This window comes from Aethalodelphis obliquidens, unplaced genomic scaffold (genome assembly GCF_003676395.1).
Source record: "Aethalodelphis obliquidens isolate GAN/ISIS:26980383/991018 unplaced genomic scaffold, ASM367639v1 scaffold19, whole genome shotgun sequence".
NCBI lineage: Eukaryota > Metazoa > Chordata > Mammalia > Artiodactyla > Delphinidae > Aethalodelphis > Aethalodelphis obliquidens.
The window spans coordinates 12,140,679-12,168,579 of NW_020837963.1; the positions used below are offsets into that span (position 1 = coordinate 12,140,679).

General features: G+C 34.5%; 1 protein-coding gene across 2 annotated transcripts in view; it reads right to left on the reverse strand.

The window, feature by feature from the left end:
* Positions 1 to 9,353: 9,353 nt before the first annotated feature.
* The window catches only part of TXNL1 (thioredoxin like 1), a 34,104-nt gene continuing 15,556 nt past the window's right edge, over positions 9,354 to 27,901 (reverse strand). For both annotated transcript variants that reach the window (XM_027118590.1, XM_027118591.1), the window contains 5 exons: positions 21,596 to 21,718; positions 19,847 to 19,916; positions 17,887 to 18,059; positions 15,658 to 15,762; positions 9,354 to 9,588 (listed from right to left, as the gene is read on the reverse strand). In XM_027118590.1, coding sequence (XP_026974391.1) covers positions 9,559 to 9,588; positions 15,658 to 15,762; positions 17,887 to 18,059; positions 19,847 to 19,916; positions 21,596 to 21,718 — 501 coding nt within the window. In that variant the 3' untranslated portion in view covers positions 9,354 to 9,558. The remainder of the gene's footprint in view (positions 9,589 to 15,657; positions 15,763 to 17,886; positions 18,060 to 19,846; positions 19,917 to 21,595; positions 21,719 to 27,901) is intronic.

The window sequence follows — 27,901 nt, forward strand, 5'->3', positions numbered from 1 at the left end:
CAAGAGAAGCCACTGCAATGAGAAGCCCGCGCACCGCAATGAAGAGTAGCCCCTGCTCACCACAACTAGAGAAAGCCTGTGCACAGCAACGAGACCCAACACAGACAAAAATAATAAAATAAATACTTTTTTTTAAAAAAAAGAGTATGCTATGTGAATTATATCTCAATAAAGCTGTTGTGTGGGGTTTTTTTTTAAGTATCTTTAAAAGTTTCTCCCATCCGAATCCATTCGATCGCTAAGTAATATGTATCTTTCTTATTTTAATATTTACGTTTTCTTGAAGATTTTAAAACCCTATTTTTCATGAACATACATTTTTATCAACATAAATGCTGGTTAAAATATAGCTAGCACAGAGGGACCTGACTCAGACTCAAAACTATTTTTTACCATGGACTAAGCAATCTCAGGCACAGTCTATTAAAAAAAAAAGTGCCTTTATTCAAAACTTTTACTTCGTGTAATGACACCCTAGGTAATTCAGATTAGCGACCCACTGATAACAACTAAAAATGCTAGACAAAATTTTTAACATATTTTTGAAAGTATCAAAAGGTTAGCCCAAATCAACAAGGCCAATTTGCCCCCAGGGCATTTGCCAATCCTGAGGGAGAAGCTATATAACTGAATTGCATTTTTGTACCCTCCTGAGGAAGTAGCTATGAAGCTTGGAGCATATCAAAGGTAAGAACAATGAGAAACCATCCCCAAACTTGAGCAGGAACCACAAAGACATGGTCCTTGGAAGAGGACGTGAAATAGAAGTAAACTTACTCTAGTCAAAAGAAAGCTAATATACTACATTAAAAAGAGACAAACTCGACTTTAAGGCAAGAATGCATGATTAGAAATTAAATTCACTCCCTAAATATAAGGGTTCAACTTACTAGGAAGATACAGCAGTTCTAAATTTATATGTATCTAATAAACTGATATCAAAACTAGAAATTAAAAACTGGCCAAATTTCAACAAGAAACAAACACACACATGAACTTGACCTAATAGGCATAAACTGTATCCAACAACTACAGAATATTCTTTTCAGGCATATTTTCAAAAACCACATTTATAAAACATTTACCAAAAAAATGTATTATTGTAATTAATTATATTAATATAAATTATATTAAATAATTTTATGTAAATGTATGTATTATTATACATACATAGGGCCATAGTCAAATTTCAACAGATTTCAACAGCTAAGTCATGTAGAATATGTTTTCTGACCTCAATGTAATTAAGCTAGAAGTCAAAAACAAACATATCTGAAAATCTCCATTTGTTTGGAAATTAATAGATATACTTCTAAATAGCTCATGGGTCAAAGAAAAAATTAGAAAACATTTGGTCAAGAGAGCAACAGATCTTGCGGTATACAGTTAAACCAGTTCTTAGAAATATAGATTTAAAGCATTTATTTTAAAAATAAAGCTGAAAAGTGAGATGTCTCCACTACAAGAAGTAGAAAAAAAAGTAAAATAAATATAAAGAAATCTATAGAAAAGGAAATATAAAAACATAAATTAATGGATCAGAAAAAACACACAAAATACAGACTCAATAAAACCAAATTTGTTTCATTAAAACAGCCAATAAAAGTGATAAATCTTCAGTGAGACTGATTAAGAACAGCTCAAATTCTGACCAACAGGTGAATGAATAAATTTTGATATACACAATAGAATACTTCTCAGCATTGAAACAGAACAACCTGTAAATATACACAAAAACATGAGTAAATCTAAAAATAATCAGGTTGAAAAAAAATAAGTCAGAAAAAAGAGGTCATACTGTGTGACTTTTCATGTCTCTCCTTTCCAGATGATCACTTCTTTCTCCCTTTTCATGACACAAAAAATCCTCAGCAAACTAATTTAGCTAATTTAATCCAGCAATATATGAAAATAATAATACATCAAGTACAGTTAATGCAAGGAAAAGTTTGGTTTAACATTTGAAAATCTATATGATTCATCATATTAACAGAATAAAGAAGGAAACACACATAATCATCTCAATAGATGCAAAAAACTACTTGGCAACATTTATCACCTATTCATGATTTTTTTTTTAAATTCAAGCAATAGAAATAGAAAGGAACTTTGTCAGTTTGATAAAGGACATTTCTCAAACTAAAATCACTTAATAGTGAAACACTAAGTGCTATCCCTCTAATTCAAGAACAAAACAAGCATGTTTATTCTGACTACTTTTTTAAAAATATTTTTTATTTATTTGGCTGTGTGGGGTCTTAGTTGCGGCACGCAGGATCTTAGTTGTGGCATGCAGGATCTTTCATTGCAGTGCACGGGCTTCTCTCTAGTTGTGGCGTGCAGGCTCAGCAGTTGCGGTGTGTGGGCTCCAGAGCACACAGGATCAGTAGTTGTGGCACACAGTCTCTCTAGTTGTGGTGCACGGGCTCTAGAGTACGCGGGCATAGTTGCCCTGCGGCATGTGGGATCTTAGTTCTCTGACCAGGGATCAAACCTGCGTCCCCTGCATTGGAAGGCAGATTCTTAACCACTGGACCACCAGGGAAGTCCCTACTCTCACTACTTTTATTTAACACTGTACTGGAACCCCTAAGCAGTGCAATATGGTAAGAAAAAAAAAAAAAAGATACAAAGTTTAGAAAGGAATAATTAAAACTCTATTTGCATATGATGATCGTTCATATAGAAAATCATAAGGAATCTATTTTTTTAAGTCATTAGAACTAATAAGGGAGTTCACGAAAGTGACAGACTACAAGGTCAATATACAAAAATTAACTGTATTACTATATGCTAGTAGCAAACAATTGGGAAATGAAATGTTTAAAATTCTATTTACAATAATGTCAACAAACATCAAATAGCTATAAATAAATCTAATGAAAGAAGGACCTCCAGGGCTTCCCTGGTGGCGCAGTGGTTGCGAGTCCGCCTGCCGATGCAGGGGACACGGGTTCGTGTCCCGGTCCGGGAAGATCCCACATGCCGCAGAGCGGCTGGGCCCGTGAGCCATGGCCGCTGAGCCTGCGCTCCGCAACGGGAGAGGCCACAACAGTGAGAAGCCCGCGTACTGCAAAAAATAAATAAATAACTAAAAAGGACCTCCATATTGAAAACTATAAAACATTGCCTTGAGAAATTAGATCTAAATAAATGGAGATATACATATTATATAAATATGTACTATATAAATATACTACATACCATGTTCATAGATTGGAAGACATTATATTCAAGGCAATCAATCATAAAGCTTTTTTAGATAAGATGATTCTAAAGTGAAAATGCAAAGAACCTATACTAACAACAAAAAAATCTTGGTTATGAAGAAAGTTGGAGGAATTATACTACATGACTTCAAAACACAGTACAAAGCTAAAGTAATCAAAACTGTTATACCTAACAGTAGACAAATAGATCTATGGGACAGAACAGACTGTCCAGAAGTAGGCTTGTACAGTTCATTATTTTCAACAAAGGTGATAAAGTTATATGTCCATAAAAACAGGTAACTCCTGAAATGGCATGCATGGATGGGAGAGTTCTGATAACAATTGCATTAGGGTACTCTGAAAAATGAGTATGTTGGACCAAAGTTTTTAGCATTCCCAAATTCAATGGAGTCTATATTTTGATTAGTAAGTTAAGGAAGCAACAAAGCTTCCTCTTATATAAACTGTGGGTTAAAAAATTTTAACTCCAGTAATTTTTTTCTTAAAAAGTAAAAACGCAAACCAAAATGTGAACACCCAAATATCTTCTCCTTGCAGTGCTAGACTCAAGTAAAAAATCAGATGAAGTGACGCCTATTCACCTTACCTTTTAAGGGACACCTGTTTACTTCTGTACGAGCCTAGCCCAGTGATTTGAGTTGGCCTGTACGTTTACCCCAGGCCCCCTGCCAATTGCCCTTTTTTGAGTTACGTACCCATTTTTAAACTTAAAAGTCACCTGCAGTCAAGGCTACTCCCTCCTAGAAGCATTCCTAATGCTGTCAATGTGTTGACTCTTTTGAGGGAATTGTGTGGTCAGGGAAATGAAACTGCCCCATTATTTTTACTGTCCTTGGTCACGGAGAGATTATAGGGACCCAGTAAAGGAGTTCTCTATTACTGACTGGAAAACGCAGAAAAGCAGGTTTTAACCATTTGTACATTCAATATTACCCTATAAAATTAGAAATCTTATTACTAAGGAATCTGACAGAGGAACTACCTTTGTAAAATCAAAAATTTTAAGAGAATAAAAGTAGTCACGAAAGAATGTGCCAGAATGACTGATGGGACAAAAGTTATAATTACAAACAAAATACAGGAGAAAAAGCCCCTGATTATAAGGAAAGACTAAAGCCTTTAACAACATCTTCAAAGCAGTATTTCATATTCTTTTATGGAATGTTGCCATCAATCTCCATGCCTTGCTAATTGTCATGTAAAACTGTGTTCAATGATAGACTATGAAAGCTTCGCAATTCCTTTGCCGGAAGGGTTTCAGAATCCAGCTGTCTGCTGATACCACCTTCAACCAAAAGATTATTAATATAATTAATGATTCTAATAAGCACTACAAAGGTTGTTTCCACAGCTTAATGGATTGACAACTGGATATCCTTACTAATTTCACTATTTCTACATTTGATAATGATGTCTACTCCCTCTCGAATTTGTTTAGCACCACTTTCCTAACTCCTGTTTTTCCTTCCTACTTAAGTCTGCTCTCAGGCTCCTCTTTAGCTAATTCTATATATTTTTTAGTATTCCCTAGTATTTGCTCCTTAGTTTCCTTCTCCCCCTTTATATTCTCTCTAGATGCTCCCTATTTCAACTTTCATGACCTAAATGACTCCTAGTTCCCTAATTCTAGCCCTAAGATCTAAAACCACATTCCTGCCTGTGTACCTAACAGACAACTTCAGCTTAAAGCCAAAAAAATCATGATACATTGCTCAAGGCAATGTTGTATCCAAAACTATATTCATCTTCCCCTCCCAACTTGCTGCTTTTCCTAAGAACCAACATTTCTACATATAAAAGTGAAACACTTTTGCATCATTGTGGACTCCTCTCTGCTTCCTTCTCTTCCCATAAACTAAGGATAGCCTGATCTCTTTCACAAGAGCTTCATGCTATGGTTTCTACTTGCTCTTCCAGCTTCATCTCCTCCCTCACCTCAGAATTCTCAGTCTTCTTATGTACACAGCATGCGCTCTTCCTTTCCTCTGCTGAGCTCTCTTCCTTACCTTGCTAAACTGCAGATTCCTACAACCTCTCAGATTTACCTCCAGCATCCCCTCTTGGAACCTGAGAATTGGTTCAATACTTATTGGTGACAGAGACCAAAGTAACTTTCGTTTGGTACTAGGGACAAGTCCTGGCATTACTGCTGATAAGCCTATAAATAAGACTACAAATAATTACAATGCAGTCTGCTATGTACCAGGGTGCCACGGTGCTGCGGCAGCAGAGGAGGCTTACACAATCACTATGTGTTACTTCTATCAGTTTTTCTTGTACTGAGCCTTGTAGATAAGTAGGAATTTGTCTGGTGGACAAGTTAGGTCAGAGGAAGGCATTAGATATCAGAGTACATTCTGGTAACTGCTAGTAAGGTGCACCACACAAGGGGAAATGAGTGGGGTTTGGGGGATAGAGAAGGATGGAGAGGGAGGGCTCACAGGAAGACCTCAAAAGGCGAACTAGCAGCCATGTGGAGGACACATTACAGAGGCCAGGTCAGAGGCTAGGAGACAACCAGGAGGCTACTGCACTACACTTAGCAAAAAATGATGCCCCAAAGCTGTGGCAGCGAGATGGGGGAGCAGGGCACAGAAGACAACTCTTTATCCTTGATCCAAAGTAAAGCCATTTCATCTTCACAAGAAGCCTAAGAGGTAACGTTCCTATTTTTAACTCGAGGAAACTCAAGCTCCTAAGGATGTTGCTCACTTGACATGACACAGCTTAGAAGCAGAAGCAGAGATACAAACTTCAAAGATGCTGCTCCTGAGTAGCATGTGTCAGTATCTTAAATGTATGTCCGAGTATAAAACAATAAATCATGTTTCACGACTAATTCTGGCCTGTTCAACTTACCAGGATTCCTAAGTAAACTTCCTCTTCCCATGGAGAAGCATAGCAAGTATATAGAGGAAGGAGAAATACCCGAGCAGATTTAGGGTTACATAGCAAGATCTTAATATTATTCTAAGATCTGTACAATTTTAGTAGAATATACAAATTCTAAAGTTACCTTATGGGCCTAGTTTAGTGCTACATTCTCCAATTAATAATTTTGCATGGACCACGGAGTTGAAAAGTAATTTTATTTGCCTGTAAAATCTCCACTCTGCCCACTTAATCTTATAGAGGTAGGACATATTAAAAAAAAAAAGAATATAAAAATAAAACAATATAGAAAACAAACTTATGGTTACCGGGGGTAAGGGGGGGGAGGGATAAACTGGGAGATTGGGATTGACATACACACACTACTATATATAAAATAGATAATAAGCACCCACTGTATAGCACAGGGAACTCAATACTCTGTAATGGCCTATATGTGAAATGAATCTCAAAGAGTGTATATATGTATATGTGTAACATTCACTTTGCTGGCCACCTAAAACATAACATTGTAAATCAACTATACTCCAATCAAAATTTAAAAAATAAAATTTTAAAAATAAAAGAAAAAATCTAAAAATAAATAATAAAAATAAAACGATGTGAAAATATGCTTAAAATGACATCAATATTCTGCCTTAGGCAATAGGCTTGAGGAATAAAATATTCAATATTTTAAAATCACTTACTTAACAAACATGCTACATGTATATTACAAAACAATGTGTTTGGCAATCTTTCTAAAATACAGAACATCACCTCTAACCAATGAGATGTTAAAGCTAAGTGAACATGATATTCCTCAAAGTTCTCCTTTAGTGTTCAGGGAATAGATTTCTTATTCTAAATTACTTTTCTAAAAAAAAAAAAGAAGCTAAGGTTAGAAATGACCAATTTCAGAAGAGATATACACCTACACAAAACGTAATCTACCAAACTATATAAATATTAATACAAGCAATATGGGTAACCCCTAAATTTCTTTCATTCTTTAAAACTCACAAAGGAGAGAGTGTAAGTTTACTAATCTACTTAACTCCAATGCTTCCTTCTCATTACAGAATTAAAGATTTATCTTAGACATTAAGAGGAAGATAGGAAGATTTGAACTGTTTTAGGTTAAAAAGCACCCTCGCCATGTCAAGTGTATTGATGGCAGCTATAAATAAAATACTGAGCCCAAATGTACAGTAACAGCACACCTGTAAATGCTGCAAGAAATGTAGTATACATCCTCAGGCCTTGAGACAAAGATAGCAGACAGGTTTCAACTCACATGTCTGTCAACTCCAGCAGATTAAGTAGCTACCTACAACAAAACGAGATTGGGGGATAACCTGACCAAAATGGAGCGTAAATGTCTTCCGTGGGCATAAGAGTATGGTAGCCTGCGTGCTACTCTTTGCCCTCAGCCTTATGCTGACAAAGACTCTGTACTGAAATATTTTTGTCTCTATTATGGATAGGCTATTTCATTATTGTTTCACACCAGATAATGCATCCTGCTGTAAAATATAAGTCAAATCAAGAGAAAAGTTTTGTGGGGTATTTGTGGTTTTGTTCTGGTTTTTGCTATGTCTGACAAAACAAACAATAAACCTAATATCTGTTTTCTAGAAAATACTATGTAATGGATGGCTACCATTACAATAACTAAGGTTATATTTTTAAAATGCTCTTCCTATTCATCTGGAAAATTAAGTGTTACATATAAATATGTATATATGTGTGTGTATATACACACACACAGTTTTAGGAGAAAACATCAGCATTTCAGCTTCGTAACTTAAATAATGTTAACTATGCATGTTTATTTGTAAAACTTCCCATAGTGAAACATGTTACAGTTACCTATAAACATTCATTTCTCACTACTTACAATTTGAATAATTATGAAATGTTTGTATATTGCAAGCAAGTTATAGAAAGTCACATAAACAATATAAATCTGATGCCCAGTCCTTTACAGATATGAAGTTATTTTCACTGGGTTTTCAAACTGTCAAGTATAAATAGGATGAGGTCACCAATACTTAGATGAGGCACTTGAACAATTACCCAAAAAGGTTGTTAAGTGTACAAAAGTGTAAAACAAAACTTTTGATATTAATCTTACTCAATTTCAGACGTGATTAATCTGAGATGGTCTATATTAAGAAGTGTTATAAACTTTTATTTTATTTCTTGCCCTTCTGCTTCCCCTTGACCCAAGGCAACATAACCGTGAAATAGACATCACCACAGACCAGTTAATGTGCTTCCATACAAAGAAACGAAACATTATTTAATGACATTGGGGTTTCAGAAAGTGACTATTTTACCACAAAAACTTGTGCATAATTTTTTTCAGACACATGGATAAATACACTGGTGACTCAAAGGCAAATCAGTATCTTGACCAAGTCCTAGACAAATAGGTCCTCAAATTTATTATCAACTGAATCAAAATTTTAAGTCTTACGTACTTTTTAAACACTGAATTTTTAAAATACTGAGAAATTTTAAAACTTAATTTTAAAAATAGAAAAATTAAAAAATTAAATTTATTAATATTTTCTAGATTACAGTTTAAGATTTAAAAAATAAGGAACAGATGCTTTGTCTTGCCAGCCTTTTGTGAAAGACCTTTTAAACATATATATGTGGCTAATTCATTTTCAACCTTAACATGTTCTCTGTATATTTACACTGTATCTTTTGGTAGTTAAAATATTAAACGCTTGATTAAAAGAGATCAATTCCTGTCGCTTCATGAATTCATAGTACTGTATTTTTCCCTACTGTCAGATTTCAACATACCTCTACTAGTAAAGAAAATAACTCAAATTTTAAAAGTTTATCCAATAGGGTTTAAAATCTGTGGTCCCATTAACTAATAGTTTTAGGTGAGAACAGTTAAATCTCATTAAACTTATTTAATTCTGATAGTTTATAATTTGAGTAATTTCTATAGCCCAGATACCCAAATGCTGTTTGACAAACATATGAGTTAGTTACTCATTGGAACATGGTTAGCCATTCCAAGTCCACTTATCAAAATCACTTCCTGTGTGTGTGCACATGAGCGCACATACACTCCTTAATTCCCTAAAACAGTTCTGCTCCTCTAAAGAGAGAAACTGTCTTTTGATCAGTATGCTACCAGACACCTATGTCTCTGCTAAAATCAGAAGATGGCCAATTTTCAAATAAATGGAAAGGGAAAATACTTATTTAGAACAACAAAAATTAAGCTTGGCAAAAGTAGTTACTTTTATTTACAATTGCATGTATTAAGATTACAAGAGAAACACTAGTGATACCATCTGAACAAAAGCAATGATTTATTGGTAATGGCAATGAACGAAATATTGAAAGTCTCTGGTGAGAATCAAGCAATTATCCAGGAGCTGTAGATCTGACTGCAATATGGTCTTCCAGTGTCTTTTGTACCTTAGTGGCTTTCTCCTTTTTTGCCAACTACCTAGGAAGAACAAAAATAACTTTATATGTACTTCTTATTGATTTAGAAATATGAGTTATTTTAAAAATAATATTACAAATTGTAATCATTTTTAAAAGCTGGTATTAATTTTTATCTTTGCAATTTTTTGGCATGCAGTATTATCTTCATTGTTGAAGCACACTGTGACCCTCCCTCCCTTCCCAGACTCTAGAAATTAAAAATAAAACACATGCAGGCTATTTTTGGTTTCCCACACTGTTTTAAGAAAAAGTAATGCAATTTTTCAAAACAAGGTTGACAGTTTAGAGAAGTTAATAAAAAGATGATGCTACATGAGTGAAACATATTTGGCATACTATTTTTAGGCAATGAGATATCAAATGCCTGCCGATCATAAAATAATGTACAATTAAAAGAGTATGCTAAACTTATGTCTTCATGCCCAGGATGACAGGTTTCTAGACTTTTCTATCAATATGCAGACATGCAATGAAAACAGATTAAAAATGACTAATTTGGCCTAGTTTCTATTTTTAAAAAACCCTGATTGCTACAATGTACTACTGAAATGATAAAGAATAAACCTTGTTTCAGGCAATGACTAGAAAAATTCTCTACTGAAGGGTTTAAAAAATGTTCTAGTTGCTATAAATGTAGCAGATTAAAAATATAAAGAATAAATTTGGTTTCTACCAATAGTTCTAGAAAACAAATCCTCTGTGGGAAGGAAGGCTCTAAAACTACATTCTAATCAAACAATTTACTTTAAATCTAAAGTTTATAACAATGTATTCTCATGGCAGAAATTCCTCTAAGGAAATCTACTTGCAAGCTATTGAACATATATTTATATACAAAAAATTTCTATGTATGTCTGTAAATATAATTTTCATATTTTAAATTGATTCTGGTCCCAATGGTAGTATCTGAATCAAGTAAAACTCACACAGGTCTTCAGTACAAGTCTGGTCTAAACTAGAACATGGCTGGGTCAATGTCATTCATGGGAAAAGATTATAAAAACCCTTTCCACTGAATTCCTAATCACATGATGCTAGAAATGCTGTTTTCCCCATCTTGAGGAAAATCACTTTTACTACTTTAAAATAACTCCTCTCTGATCCAAGGAAACCATGTGTTAAAAAGCCCAAGATGCCAAAAAGATACAAAAGGTAGTCTCATAAAAGAGTACGTGGATGACAGTTAAGAAATTTAGATTTTAAGAGCTGGGGGGAGCTTTCCTAAGAAAGAAGGGGAGGGGGCACTATCTGTACCACAAATGGATTTAAGCAGATAAACACTGAAAGCATTATTGATCATTATATTCCTTGGGAACACACAAAACACAGAGCTATTGGATTAAGCAAAAGAAAACAAAACCAACTAATATTAAAAATTTAAATTTTAACAGATGTGACACAGTAGAAGACATGAATCTGCATACTGTTTCACAGGTTGATAACTCTCAACTTGCCAATGTGTATTCTCTGTAAAAAAGAAGAAATTCAGCATTCCAATATGGAGTTTCTCACCCCAAAAGTAAAGCTCTTTTATTCATTTTTAAGTCTTTATATTACACCTCAGACAAACAAAAATTTTGGTACATCAAAATTAGATGTCAAAAATATTTATTCAGTAAAGAGTCCATTGATCTTCTATGTTAATATTTTAACCCAGCCTAACATCCAGTCCATAAGTCTTTCAACTGGCCTTGATCTCACTTGTGTTGGCAAAGCACAGGACATGCCCACAATTAATCAGCAAAAAGATTTTGGGGCTACAGTTCCAATGAGAAAATAAAACCCACGTCTCTCAAATTCAGCCTAATCAATATATTACACTAGTACTGATATAAAAGAACTTGATGAAACTGCTCGTATTTGATTTCCAAAATGATTCTATAGTTCCTAAAAAATAAAATTTAAACTTCAGATCAGATTAAAACATTAACTAGTTAAATCTAAAAACATTTACAACAATGTAAGTTTTATTGCAAAATTATTTCTCAAAATGTAGCACAAAATTAAATGAGACAGGAGAAAGTAAATTAAAAAAAGTAACAAAAAGTTGGGTGAGCAACCTGGTATGGTAATGAAATTAAAGCACCTAGTTGCAAGCCCAGAACAAAAACCAAAACAAATAAAAGGCCAACTGAGAAACATGACTAGAATGAGATCTGAAGAAGAGACAGTTGAGGAAATTTAGGTAACAAGAAGGCTGATCCAGATGATAGAAGCTGTAGAAATCTTGCCCCAACAATGGTGAGAACATGAGAAGGGTGAGAGCAGACAGGTGCAGAGAAGCAAGGAGGGGAGTAGAGTGAGATAAGGTCAGTCTTTATATTACTTCATTTTTAAAAATCTTCTGGTTTTAGTTCATTTGAGTTGGATTAAAAAAGCTGAAAAATAAACAGACAAAAATGTTACAAAAATAGCTGATACAGTGAATGGCCAGTTAAGAAAAGTCTATTTTTATTAGTCATAGAAAATCTTCTCTGCCTTTCAAATGCACCTCATTCCCTAAGAAGCAGAAGCCCCTTCATTTTTGCTCAGTTTTGTATACTTATATTATTTTTGTGTTCAAATAAAGCAATCCATGTAAAGAGCATATTTTAGCAAAGAAAACATCTACTTCCAATTAAAATGGCAAGCTTTTTTCATGCTGCAACACAAAGAATCCATTTACAACAGAGAGCCTAAGTATATATTATGATCTGGGCATAATGCTTCTTATGAGCCAAAAACAGACCAGTGGAAGGTATGTTCTAGTCTCCAAAATCTGAAAAGTATAACCTTCTAAAGCTGTAACAGCATGCAAGGTGGTCTCAGATTTCTAGCCACATACAAGATTCACCAGCATTACCTTAGCTCTGTCATCTTAGTGACATAAGGAGAAGATCAATGACATTCTGAAAACTAAAATTATCTGGAAACAACTCATACAACATACAAATGCAAACTGAAAACGCTACCAAATTCTATTTTATCATCCATTAAAATCATTTTACACAACTCTCTTCACTACACAGAGGTATCAAAACTTTCCTCTCTGTGCTGATAAAATACATGCCCAATCTATATTGAAATTTTAAATTCCAATTACTATGTACAATTCCTTTAAAATTCAGACTGACTAAATAAAGGAAAGAAGTGCCATACTTGACCCATCCTCGAATGAAGGACCTGCACCTTCCCACTTCCATGCCCAAGGTTCCTGTTTTCCATTCTACCTAGAGTGCCCACTGCTATCTTTTCCTCTATCCATTTCTACTCCCACAGCTTAGTTCTAGGCCCTTTTCCTCCACAAAACATTCTGATATTTTCCCAGCCATTCTTGGGAAGAAGGAAATATCACCAGGCTGGGAAAGGATGAGAATACTCTGTAGAGGAAGAGAGCCGTGAACTAAAGCTTTGATTAACTTTGATTAGCATTCCAAATGTTTGTGCATTACCCTTTAACAATATAAACTCGTTACTGGCAGAGCTTATGACTATACCTAGCATAGTACCACAGGGACAACAAGTACCATACCATGTATCGTTTATTTCCTTTACTAGAAACACCAAGCTCACTGATAGTTTTTAATTAAGTGACTCTACACAAGGCCAATTTCAGTTAAACATAAGCTAGCTTTTTAATTGCAGTTTTCCTACACTGAAGTTGTTGACTTAGCACAACATGAAGAAAACTGAAATATTAGCTTACTCTTGAAGAATAACCCTAGAGTTCAATGAATGACACGAGAACAAAACTCATTTGGAAACTACTGAAAGAAAATGTAATATTTATATAAGAAAGTCATTCAACCAATTAAAATTTATCAAACATTAAAAGCAATGGATTAAGAAGTCCAGAACACGAAGAAGGGAGTCCATTATAGCATTACATTATTTTCACAGCAGTTCTCAGTGTGGTCCAGGCTGGGCATCCCTGAGACCCTTTCATGGAGTCTTCAAGGTCAAAACTATTTTCATAATAATGCTAAATTGTTACTTGCCTCTTTAACTAACTCTCATTGTCTCACAAATGTACAATGAAGTTTTCCAGAGGTTACATGACTTACTATAGCAAAACTGACTGAATGCAGAAGCAGATATGAGAATGAGAGGATTCTATTAAGCTAGACTATAAACAAATTGGTCAAAGTGTAAAAACAATGCTCTTCTTCTCACAAAATTAGTTTTTGTTTTGAAATATATATATTTTAAAATATTACTTGTGTTAACAGTGATTTTATTTGTAAATAAATATTTTTTAAATTTCTCAGTTTCAACTTCTAAAATGGTAAATATTAGATAAATATTGGTCCTCAATAATCTTTAGTACTGTGAAGGGGTCCTGGGACCAAAAAGTTTTGAGAACTATTGTTCTGCCATAATTTTCAATAAGGTTAATAGCATTTTAAAACAAACACAAATACTCTCAGACAAGAAAAGAGAAATACCTTTGCTATCCTGAAGACAGTCCAAAAAAGGTAGTTTGATAGTCAAAAAAGAGAGAAAATAGGCTAGAAGGGATGTGAGGTGGGATGTTAAAAACAAAGAGGTGGAGACATCCTTAGATGGACAATTATTAATGCACATTGGAAAAACTATAACTGAATGGCAGGCTGGTAAGAAGATGGACAAGATAGAGTAGGGGTTACCTAAAGGAAAAATGGAAATCAAGTAGCATAAGCTGAGGTGAGAAGCAGGAAACCAGAGCCGAATTAATGATATGAGAAAATAATAGGATTTAGAATAATAGATCTTAGGAAAGAACTGAGCTAAAAAGAAACTATGCAAGGCATGGTTAAAGCCAAATCCAATGGCATTTAATTCAAACAAGCAAAGTAGCAAAGCAGGTGGCCAAAACGACTCTGTTGCTCACAGTTTCCCAGCGCAGCATATTTCATATCATAAAAACGTAGATGTTTAATCTCTGCTTCTTCTGACCTGTCATTATGTGCATGTCAAACATTTGACATGACAGATCTAATAACTGTTTCTAAACCTCCCAAAAGTTAACTATGCTGTGAGACAGAAAGATAGCAGTTGGAAAATGACATTAAAATATCTATTGTCAAGGTTATCAATTTTGCAAAAACAGCGTACAATTTTATAAGCTCATCCACCGTTATGAAATTTTATGAATTTTTCTGTCATTGGATTAAAATTATATCTGCAGTGCTATCAAAAAGAATACGCTTTCAGGGTGTTCCATGGCTCCAATTCCCCAAACAGGGCTCTAAGTTTTAAGCCAGGTGCCTCTTCCTCCAGGCATTGACAGTGCTAGGGAAACTCTTCCTCTCTTATAATCACCCCAAGTTCTAGACTGCCCGCCAGATGCAGCCATCAGAAACACAAGTAAAACCTACATCTCCGGTGCTGCTGCACATTTAGTCTGTGTACAGCAACCGGGTTCTGTACTGATAAATACATCTATGATCTGTGGTTGTATATTTTAAGAGTCATCCTAAATGAACTGTTACCAATTAGAAGTAGTTCCAAGAATGAAAAAAATGTTCTCTTTCCTAAAGGTCCCATGGAACTTATAAATTCTTTCACAAACTTTGGGACTATGTCCTCAAAAACAAAAAACAAAAAAATTCACTGAATACCTCCATATATGCCTGTTCACTGAATAGTTATTTGCTGAAATGTGTTCTTTCAGCACGAAGACATGGTTTGAAAGCATCTCAGTGTAGTAAAACTGAGTCCATTCTTTTTGATTAAAATTGTCATTTTAAATATGTTTTCATCAGAAACAATGATAATCAAAATCTTAATATAAGCAAAGTTCTTAAAAATTCATTAATAATGATTTAACTTACTACTACTATTTTTCATTATTCCTAACTACTTTCTATAACCAAACAATAATTTTTACCCCTCTTATTTGGATGCCATTCATTAATAGACACTATAACAGTAGGACTTATTTTTATTAGAGATTTCGTTTAGTAAGAAATCTAAAAATGTGATTAGAAGAACCTACTGTTCTGTTTAACCTTATAAAATTTCATGACATATGATTTTGACAGCTTTAAAATTATTTCCTTAAAATTGTTATTTTTATTTCTCCTAGCTATCATTTAAACAAACTTACTCGTTTGAAGTCATTCATATTTGTTGCCTGGACTGGAGTCCCAATAAAAGTAAAATATGAAATTCTTGTTGTTTCTTCTTCACCCTGATTGGACTGAACAAATATCTACACACACACACACACACACACACACACACACACCAAAAAAAGGAAAGAATTTTTACATTAATGATTACACGCCTTCTTTTATAAACATGCTTTAAATTTAATCAATTTCCTTAGGTTATTAATAAAAATATCTTCCATTCTTTGTAAGGATTAATCCAAATTACATTTAGACTAGTACTCCTATAGCATTATTAATTCTATTGTTTGCCCAGCTGTTCTTACCTTCTCCAGGGATGTCATGGCAAGACACTCACATACACAAGTTCTTGATGATTTAGTGTGATGGTGTAGAAGGGTCATAGTTAACTTATTTACAAAGAATGTTGAAAGGGTATGAAATTCATGATTACAATGGGCAGAGTGTTACTGAAACTTTACTAAAATTATAATTTTTCACTGAGGAAAATCTCTGCAGTTATATTCTTTCTGATAATCCTTCATTCATTCTATTTCCTACAATTTTAAAAGAAAAAAATAGTACTGGAAATAGGGTCCTAAAACTATACTGTGGCTTACATGTTTTTTCAAGCTTGGCTCTTTACCCTTTCTATTTAAAAACTCCCCTCAGCATGTTAGGAGACAGAAACTTTACTCATAGATCCTTTTTCAATATACTGAATTTTTAAAATTTGCCCTATTTAAAAAAATAATACTCTACATGCTGTCTACTTAAGATTATTGCCTCTCTTGAATTCAGCAACATACTTTTTTCATTCTCAGATGGCACTAAGCAATCAGTTTTTGTTGTTTTTACAGGAAACCACAGATTCATCTCAAACTGAGCTATTCAATTAAAAACTCTAAGTCTATAAGTGGACTATTAAACTAGCTATCTATTTATTTGCAATGCTTTTTTAATCTAAGCACAACAGTTTATATTTACTGCTTTTAAAATCCATCTACTTATTCTGATTAGACTTCCTGATCAAAGCTGTCATTTCAATTTCAATTTTATCACCAAAAAAAGTGACAGGCATGCTTTCTCTGTTGGGATTTAAGTCACTGACTAAAATTTTGATTTTGATAGGACACAGTGAAGACTGTGAACCTATCACAAGATAACTATGTTCAATGATTCTCAAAGATAAAGGAGATTATATTAGGATCTCTGGGTTTAAAGGGCTTTTCCAATAAACAAATGCCTTCCTCCCATCACTAAATAAAGTAACAGGTGTTATTAATTGAATGTTACAAATATGAGTAAAGTCAAAAAATATTTCATAACCAGTGTTCCAGTATAGTATAACCATTTTCTGTAATTTCATCTGGTTAAAATATTTCAACTACTGAAAACTCAACTTTATATAATCTTTCATCTTACCACCATCTTACCATCATATACCACAAGTATATTCTGTGAAATTCTACTTTCTGAAAACCTCGTAAAATGAACACATGCTATGGCATTCTAATTTACAAAAACCAGAATCCACTAACACAAAGAAATCACATTAGCTTGGCATGCCTTGTTCTCAAGTGACTCTGTGCTGGTTCCCACTCCTTTTTCTAGGTATTCTACTATTCTTTTATAACCCTCCTACCCCCTCCTCTGAAGGAACGGGCTAGGGTGGACAGGTGGTTTAGGAGCATGTGTTGGGTTTTAATACTAAAATTCACAAAAGCAATTAATAACTGCTAAAAAGCTGCTGCTTTCTTAATGTAAATTAAGATAATATAAAACTATCTTTTAAAAGCCATTTTTACTGAGATCGCGGCCACTACACTATTAAAAACTCTATATTCTAGAAAAGTAAATTGGACTTTACAAACGTATCATCACTCATCACCAGGTATGAAGGAAGCACAAATATCTTCTACTTAAGTATAAATGTTCTAGAATAAACTTTTAACAAAAGCTGCCAAAGATGTATATGTAATATATATATATGTAAACTGACAAATCCACAAATTAAAAAAAAATCAATCCGTCTTTCCTCTTTAGGGCACACAGATGAATTAGAAAGAAGAAAATTCAGTTAGCTCATTAGACATGTTTATGCATTTCAAACCAAGTGGACAATTATTACTTTTAAGGATCACTTGGAATCAGCTAGGATACTAAAGATGGCATGAACTGTCACCCACAACCCGTTAAATATATCTGAATGAAATATTACTTACAGTTACACTGTTAACATTCTGAAACTTTACATAACGAAGTGGGACAATACCATCTTCTTTAATATCATCCTCTGTTAGTTCCAGAGCTTGAGTTGGCTCACTTCTTTCTGCCTCTTCAAAATCCATAGACCGGGGTAGATTGATAAAAATTTTTACATACTTAGGACCCTGACCTATAAAATGGTAGAATAAAATTAAATGCTAACGCCAAACATATTACTGGTATATTCTTGGCCTGCTAAAACTATACTAAGTACTAGGAATACTAGATGAAAACACATACATATATATGTACATGCATAACATATACACAGAGTTCTTGCCCTCAACTATAAAAGACATACTATGATACATGCACAACTCTCAGTGAGGAGGTACAGGGAAGGTGGCAGTGGAGTCTGACAGCACATGCAGGCTGACAGAAAGTTTCATAAAAGAAATAACATTGACATGGGTCTTGCAGTTGCCATCAGTTGGTACATTTTGTTATTTAGGAGGAAAGCACTATCAGTGACAACATTTAGCCAGAAGGAAATTAATTACACAAACTACCAAAATTCATCTTAGGGATTAGGATGTGCTCAGTGGTAAAATCATATTGATAGAGTGTCTTAGTCCTTTTAACTTCAGACCAGTGTTTTGTGACTGATTAAGGAATCTTAAGATAGTCACACTGCTTAAATACTCATTTCTATAGCATTTGCTTTTATAAATACTTTGTATTCTCAGAATAAAGAAACAATTTTATTAGTGAAAAGTCATTAATACACGAAAATTTAGAATAGCAAATGATAAGGGAATGCTACCTGATAAGCGTACTGCTTCTCCCAACCAACTAAAAAACCAGAATCCTAGTCCCCACTGCCCACCCCATGCCCCCACCCCTGCCCGCCCCAACCAGCAAAAAACACTTCAGTAAGAAACAGAAAAAAGGGGGTGGGAGGGTGAATAGCACAATTCTTTATTTAATGAAAAGAAAAATGCCAAGTTTGTACAATCATGTTTACAGCATCATAATATGTATAAAGAAGATGAAACTATAATTAGAGCACAAATAGGAAGATCCGGAGCCTGTCTTATCACCTATAACAGGAGGAATGTGAAATAATTCTCCCAGTTCTGATCCTGAAAAACAGCTACCTCAACCCTAGAATCTTTAGTTGGAAGAAAGGGCTACCTCGTTTTCAGATTAAAAGGGAACTTAAATTCTAAAATAAAAAACTTTGGAAAAAGGGTAAACGTTTCTTTTTTTATTACTTTCGGTCCAATAATCTCACATTATTTGCCCACTGCTTTGTTCTAAGAACAATTTCACTCCTTCCCAAAACAAGAAATCTTTACCTCTATTTAATAAAAAGTTTTAACCTAAGTGTCCATCAACAGAATGGATAAAGAAGATGTAGTAAATATATATACAATGGAATCCTACTCAACCATAAAAAAGAATGAAATTTTGCCATTTGCAACAACATGGATGGACCTGGAGGGTATTATGCTAAGTGAAATAGGTCAGACAGAGAAAGACAAATGCTGTATGATATCACTTACTTATATGTGGAATCTGAAAACTACGACAAACTTGGGAATATAACAAAAAAGAAGCAGACTCACAGATAAAGAAAACAAACTAGTGGTTACCAGTGTGGAAGAGGGGAGGAGGGAGGAGCAAGATAGGGGTAAGAGATTAAGAGGTACAAACTTCTATGTATAAAATGAATAAGCTACAAGGATATACTGTACAACACAGGGAATACAGCCAATATTTTAGAATTACTATAAATGGAATAACCCTTAAAAATTGTGAATCATTATGTTGTACACTTAAAACTTACATAGCAGTATACATCAACTATACCTCAATTTAAAAAAAAAGAAAAGAAAAAAAAGAAAAGTTTTAAATATGTGCTAGCAGGTCTACAGAGCAGAAAGTTAGTTTAAAGAAAAGCTGCCCATTACTCACCATTATCCGGCCCTTGAAATTTCATTGAATAAAGCTTAACAGGCTGATTGAATGCCACGGTAATAAGTAGCTGTGAAGAAAATAATAGTTTCATTTTTAAAGGACTGTTGAACACCTTAAATAACACAATAGCTAAGGAGATTTAAATAATTAAGCAGCAGACAAAATTTAATTCATCTAACAAAACCAATGTAATACAGAATATCAGTAAGTTGAAAGTAACTTGATTAGGTTGACATTTGAGAAATACATTAATGTATTATTCGTATAAAGAAATAACAACAAAATTTAATAGAATTAACTAAAATTATATGTAAGAACCTAAAGTCTTGTAACCTAAAACTGATAAGCAATCTGCTTTCCAAAAAAACAAACAAAATCCCGAAATTAAAATTTAAACTATATATTTTAGCATATTAAGCTTATTATTTTGCAAAACAATTTATTTGTGGAAGCATCCACCCACGTCACTTGACAATTTGGAGACAATGCACACAGGCTACGTGGAGAGACTAGACCTCAAATGAACTCTATTTGATCCCAAACTCAAGAGAACAGGACTCACAGCTCTAACAGTAACCTCCAAACCTCCATCTTAAATTTATCTGACTAACTGAATCTGAAAAGCCAGGTAAGGGAACTGGAACACAAAACAATGCCGAAATGCCTGTCTCTGATTCATTCACTCAATCTTCTTTCCAGCTAAAATTCTGTCTGATGTAGGTACCTATGCTTCTACCCTGGGAGGAAGATTTCCTTGGCAGGAAGATTTCAGGGAAGCTGTAGCCAGTCCTTCTGATATGCATCACCACATTATTTCAGGGCACCATTTACAAGGAGCACAATGTGAATGATATTCTCAAAGCTATACAGTAAGGTAGCTCTGGCTGGAGCAAAGAAAGATGGGATTTGGATTTATGATTTCAAATCACTGTGGTCTATTTGCTTAAGAAAATACTTAAATTACTCCCTTTGGTTATGTAAGTACCTTTTATACTTGACCTGTAATTGTGTGCCAGAAAATAAGCATGACATGCTTAGAGACTTGAACCACAGGTGAAGAGGATTATGAGAGTAGAAAGCTAGAAGCAGATAAAGTCAGCAAGAATATGACACCTTCTTCCTGAAGTCACTGAAGAACCATTTAACTCTTTTAAGAAAGAGAAGCATGATCAGATTTATATTTTAGAGAAATAACTTTTGTGAACATGTAAAAGATGAACAGGAAATGGGAACAAAGCAGAGGCAATGGAATAGAAATTAAATTAAGGAAAATAACAGTCAAGATGAAGACAGAGATGGCTTGATAAAGGCAGTACTATACTACACTACTTCCTCTGGAACAATAACGCTGGGAATTATAGGGAACTACAACAGGTTTACATCTGGGAGTGTGGACTAGACATACAGGGAGGGCTCATCTAATTAGTTTCTATTTCTCAGGGACAAAGTCGTGTAGGAAGTATGAAGGCAAGTCAAGAATGAACAAAAGGACTTAAGAAGAGTGAAGGCTCAACTCAGCCTTCGGGGCAATCCAAGAGATCGGTGATTCTCCGCAGTGCAGCTGGCATAGAAGAACAAAGAAACGAGGGGGGTCTGCAGGGTCAAAGGACAGGGGTGAAGTTATAAAAAGGAAGAAAGAAATGAGCATCTGGAAAAGAGAAACATGAAATCCTGAGATGGAAACCTGAACAAGAAACAGCAGGCATAAATACTGATAATCCTTACAAGCCTTAAGCATTCGGTTACCTGTTCATCACAATCAGATTCCAAGAAGGTCATGTCTTTTCGTAAACAGTTGTCAAATCCATGCTCGTCGCTTTCATTAAGACATTCACAGCCAGCTTTGTTAATAAAAGGCATTAAATCCATCTGAAAAAAATTAAACCAAGACTTTAGGCAAAGCATTTGGATTTGGTATAAAAATCTTAATAAGAAATGTAAATATGTGATTCTTTTTTTTATTGTACAATATTGTGTTTCCGGGGTACAACACAGTGATTAACAATTTTTAAAGGTTATATTCCATTTATAGTTACTATAAGATACTGACTATTCCCTGTGTTGTACAATACATCCTTGTATGTGATTCTTTTTTTCTAAACTTTTTATTTTATATTGGAGTGACTCTCTCGATTAAGCAATTTTAAAGAAAACTTATATCTCATTTAAAATAGTTACTAAAACTTTTATAATAACCCTTTCATTTGAACTTCTAACTGACATCTATCACTAATAATTAAAGCCAAATTTAGGCTTAGCCCACTTAATAAGAATCCAAAATCAAGTCTTTAACACAAAGATTATTAAATGTTGACTTATACATTTTTTAATAGCAGTGTTTTGAAGTGGAAAATATGCAAATTAAAATATCTACAAAATATCCAAAGAAAGCCTACCTCCCTCTTCTAGTAATCATGCACTCTTTAAACCTATATCCGTGAAGAGTTTAAAGATGAATAGCAAATAACTATTTAAAAAATTTTTATCATGGAAAATTCCAAACATACACAAATAGACTAATACAGTGAACCTCAGGTATCCACCTCCCAGCTACAATAATCATCAACTCATGCCCACTCTTATCTCACCTTTACCCTGTAACCATTCCCAACCTTTCTCCCAATTATTTTCAAGTAAATTTTAGACATTTTTTTCATTTCATTCATGAACATTTCAGTGTGTTCACAAGAGATAAGTACTCAAAAAAAAATCCTCAGTATCATTATCACAACTAAAACAATTTTAATATCATCAATATCAATGTTCAAATTTCTTCAACTGTCTCATAAATGTTTTACAGTTGAAATTACTGAGTCTCAGAATAAGAATCCAAGAAAAGTACAAATACCGTATTTGGTTAATGTCTCTTAAATCTCTTTTAATCTATAGTCATTTAGCCTATAGATTTCTTATATTCTGGATTTTGCTGAGTGCTTCCCTGTGGCGTCATTTAACATTTTCCTGTATATGTTTTGGCTAATACTTTCAACACAACGCCATAGAGCTGCAGTGACAGTGGTCATCCCTGTCTTGTTTCTGACTTCAGTGGGAATGCCTCCAGTACTTCCCCATTAAAATTTTATTGAACACTTTAGGAATAAATAGATATTGCACTCTGTCAAATGCTTTTTCCCCATATTAGGAAATCATGATTTTTCTCCTCTAGATTGCTGAATTTTGTTTACTAATATTTTATTTAAGATTTGTACACCAATATTCCTAACTGGAACTGGTTGGTAGCTTTCTTTTTTGCTGCAAACTTTGTCAGATTCTGGGATCAATGTCATAACTTACTTCAAAATGAAACTTTTAAGTTTTCTCTCTTTTTATACGGTCTTGAGTAGTTGCAGTTAACACAAGACTACCTGATCTTTAGAGATTTGGTAGAATTTCCCTGTGAAGTCATCTTGGTATTTATGTAAGAGCTCTTTTACTATTTTCTCTACTTCCTCAATGGTGATTGGTCTATTTAGGAGTTCTGCTTCTAGTGGAGTTGATTTTGAAACTATTTTTCTAGAAAAGTATCCATTTCACCTACTAAACAAAAACTGTTTTTAAAGTTTACCAAGTAATTTAAAAAAAATAAAAAATAAAAAAATAAAGATTACCAAGTATTCTAAGTTATCAGATACATGTTCACCATTCTATCAGTCTTCATTACGAATACTAATACACATACTAATACATGTGTATATGGTTCTGAAAGACTAAAGAAAACTTTACATTTCAAATAATTATCAATATGGTAATAATCCATTAGAATATACCCTTAATTATTCATAGACTAGCCTAGATGCTTCCAAAGCCAAAATATTCTTTTCTATTATATCAAATGTTACATTGCATTAGATGTTAAATGTATTACTCAGGGTAACATAATGTAGCCAATTCAAAAAGGGAGGCAGGAAGAAAAGGAGCACTACACAGCTAAGTTCTACTACTACAGAATTATTCTGAACTTCTTGAACATTTGCCTTGAAAATGTGACAAAATCTTTCAAACATTTGCCTACCATCCTACCGAGATGCCTCTTCCATACTATATGCAGGATCAAGACCCCAGGCTTGAAGACAACATTGCAGTCGTACTTCCAATACCTTAATGATGAAAATAAACTAAATAGGTAAATAATTTAAAATTGCTTTTTAATTTATCATGGGGCACACAAAACAAGTATCATATTTGAACAGTTGCATTAAAGTGCTCTGTTTTACAACACTGTCTGGGACAAACTGGCATAATATTGTATACTTGACATAACTGCAAACTGACATATTTGGAAAATATGTAATTGGAAATAAGTATCACTACTTATGCAATCAACTTGCCAATAATGAGGAAAGAATCATGAGAACACAATCAGACAAATCCAGACTGTGGGACACTGTGTAAGACAAATGGTCCAGACCTGCACTGTACGATGAGACCGCCATTAGCCACGTGTGTAAATTTAAAACTAAGTCAATTAAAAACATATAAAACTAAAAATTCAGTTCCTCAGTTGCCCCAGTCACATAAAAAATGCCACATGTGCCTAGTGGCTACTACAGTAGACTGGCGTTGCTTTAAACTTTAAAAAAAGGCAGTCATGGGACTTCCCTGGAGGTCCAGTGGTTGGGACTCTGCGCTTCCAATACAGGGGGCTCAGGTTCGATCCCTGGTCAGGGAACTAGGATCCCACATGCCGCATGGCACAGCCAAATTAAAAGGCAGTCATGAAAGAAAAAAGGCGGAGAGAAGTTTCTAGACTAAAGAACACTAAAGAGATTGACAACTTAAATGCAATGCATGACCCTTGATTTGATCCAAGATTGGGGAAAAACAGCTATAAAGTATATTTTGGAGATATATTAAGGAAATCTGAATATAGGCTGTACATTAGGGATAGATATCATATCAATGTTAAATTTCTTAGAAGTGATAATGGTATCATGGCTATACAAGAGAATGTCCTTGTTCTTAGGAGCTCCATGCTGAAATATTCACAGATGAACCATCTAGATGCCTATAACTTACTCTGTAAATGATGCTGCAAAATATAAAAGCAGATAAATACATATCAAGATAGAACAAAAACAGGGAAATATTCACAACTGATGAACACAGGTGAATGACATGCATGTTTATAACACTACTCTGTCAACTAGATTTTTTGTTTGCTTGAACAAATTTCACCTTTGGGGGGAGGAGGTGAGTGGAATCCAACATGAGACACACAGGAAGTTAGAAAGTTTTTGGTTAAAGAAAAATCTGTTCTACCTACTACATAAATTAGGGACATTTAATGTTTATTTTGATGCATGTGACATATTTGTAGACCAAAACCTACAGGTCAGAGGTTGGAACACTGAAATACACTAATAAGTCTCAAGATTTAGAACACATGTAAATACAAGTTTGATTCCAGAGTGCCTAGACTGCAAACTTCTAGAGAGGAAGACTTGATATTGATAGCCCCCTCATGCGATTTGAAGCCATACTAGGTACTCTTATAAAATATGGGATTGTAAAGCAATTATACTCCAATAAAGATACCTTTAAAAAAATAAATTATGGGGGCTTCCCTGGTGGCACAGTGGTTGAGAGTCCGCCTGCCGATGCAGGGGACATGGGTTCGTGCCCCAGTCCGGGAAGATCCCACATGCCACAGAGCAGCTGGGCCCGTGAGCCATGGCCGCTGGACCTGTGCGTCCGGAGCCTGTGCTCTGCAGCAGGAGAGGCCACAACAGTGGGAGGCCCGCGTACCGCAAAAAAATTAAAATAAAAATTAAAATAAATAAATAAATAAATTATGGGACAGGAGGGGTGGGAGGGAGATGCAAGAGGGGGGAGATATGGGGATGTATGTATATGTATAGCTGATTCACTTTGTTATAAAGCAGAAACTAACATACCATTGTAAAGCAATTATACTCTAGTAAGGGTGTTAACAAAATAAAATGAAATAAATAAAATTTTAAAAATAATAAGTAAATTAAAAAAAGAAAATAGGGGAGAGAAAAAATAGAATGTTTAAAACTTTCCCAACTTCTAAAGAGATACTTGGGGCAGAGACTTATTTTTTTCTTTCTGGCTGCGTTGGGTCTTTGTTGTGGCATGTGGGAGCTTTTTTGTTGTTGTGGCGCATGGGCTTCTCTCTAGTTGTGGTGTGAGGGCTCCAGAGCACGCAGGCTCTCTGGTTGAGGCACATGGGCTCAGAAGTTGTGGCGCTCGGGCTTAGCTGCTCTGCAGCATGTGGGGTCTCAGTTCCCAACCAGATACCGAGCCCGCGTCCCCTGCATTGGAAAGTGGATTCTTTACCACTGGACGACCAGGGAAGTCCCAGGGTGGGGAATTTATAGCACTAAATGCCTATATTAGGCAAGAAGAAAGGTCTCAAATTCGACCTTAAGAAACTAGAAAGAGAAGAGCAAATTAAACCCAAAGTAAACAGAGAAAAGAAAATAATAAACATCAAAGCAATGAAATGAAAAACGATAGAGAAACTCAATGAAATCAAAAGCTGCTTCTCTGACAAGATCAGTGAGTTAAGAAACATCTAGCCAGAGTGGTCAAGACAAAAAAATCCCAATATTAGGAGAGGTGACAGTACTACAGTTTCTTTAGATATTAAAAAAATGAGAGAATATTATGAACAATATTTTGCACGTAAGTTCAACAACACAAATGAAATGGACAAATTCCTTGAAAGACACAAACCACCAAAGCCCACTCAAGAAGAAATAGATAACTGGATTGTTTACCTATTTTTAAAAATTAAATTTGTAGTTAAAAGTCTTCCCACAGAGCTTCCCTGGTGGCGCAGTGGTTGAGGGTCCTCCTGCCGATGCAGGGGACGCGTGTTCATGCCCCGGTCCGGGAGGATCCCACATGCCGCGGAGCAGCTGGGCCCGTGGGCCATGGCCGCTAAGCCTGCGCATCCGGAGCCTGTGCTCCGCGACAGAGAGGCCACAACAGTGAGAGGCCCGCGTACCGCAAAAAAAAAAAAACAAAAAAAAAAAACAAAAAAATCTTCCCACAAAGAAAACTCCAGGAACAGCTGGCTTTACTATTAAATTCTAACAAATATTATAGGAAGAAATAGTACCCATTCTACACAAACTCTTCCAGAAAATTGAAGAGGAGAGAATATTTACTAATTTAATGACACCAGCATTACCCTGATACCAAAACATACAAGAAAGGAAACTACAGACCAATGTCCCTCATATACATAGAGGCAAATATTTTAAACAAAATTTTAGCAAACCTAATTCAACAATATATTAAAAGGATAATGCATCATAGTCAAGAGTGGCTAGAGTATGCTAGGTTATGGTAGGTTGGTTTAACAGGCAGAAGTCACTCAATGTAATTCACCATGTTAAGAAACAAAATGTTGAAATATGATCATCTCAATGGACACAGAAAAAAATATTTGTAAGAATCTAATACCCATTTCTGATTTTAAAAAATTCTCAACAAATTAGGAATAGAAGAGAATTTCTTCAACCTGATAAAAGGCATATATGAGAAACTTCCAGCTAACATCATACTTAATAGTGAAAGACTGCATGCTTTCCCCCTAAGATGAGGAACGAGTCAAGGATGTCTGCTTTCAATACTACTGTGGAAAAAGTCACTATAGTAAGATAAGAGAAATAAATAAAAGACAACAGGATTGGAAAAACAAAATTTTTTCGAACTTCAATAAACATATTAAAAACTCAAAGTCATGATGTTTACAAAAACACTGTATTACTTCCGATTTTTGATTCTTAACCTTTTGAGTATCATACCCTACATCTTTTGTAATATCTCAAACCCCTCGAAGAGAGATATTTCTTTCTTTCACTCTGGCTCCAGTCAAATCAGGAGTTTCAAAACTATAGGATGTGTGAAATCAATAATTATATAGCCTTTTAGCATTTAAACGTAATGAGAGAAAGTCTTTATTCTAAGAAACCTAAAATTTTATTTTAAAATTGTCAATACATTTTTGTAATACTTATATTTAAATCTACTTTAAGATACAGGTTTTCATTCAGTTTCCATTTGTGTTGTGAAAACAAT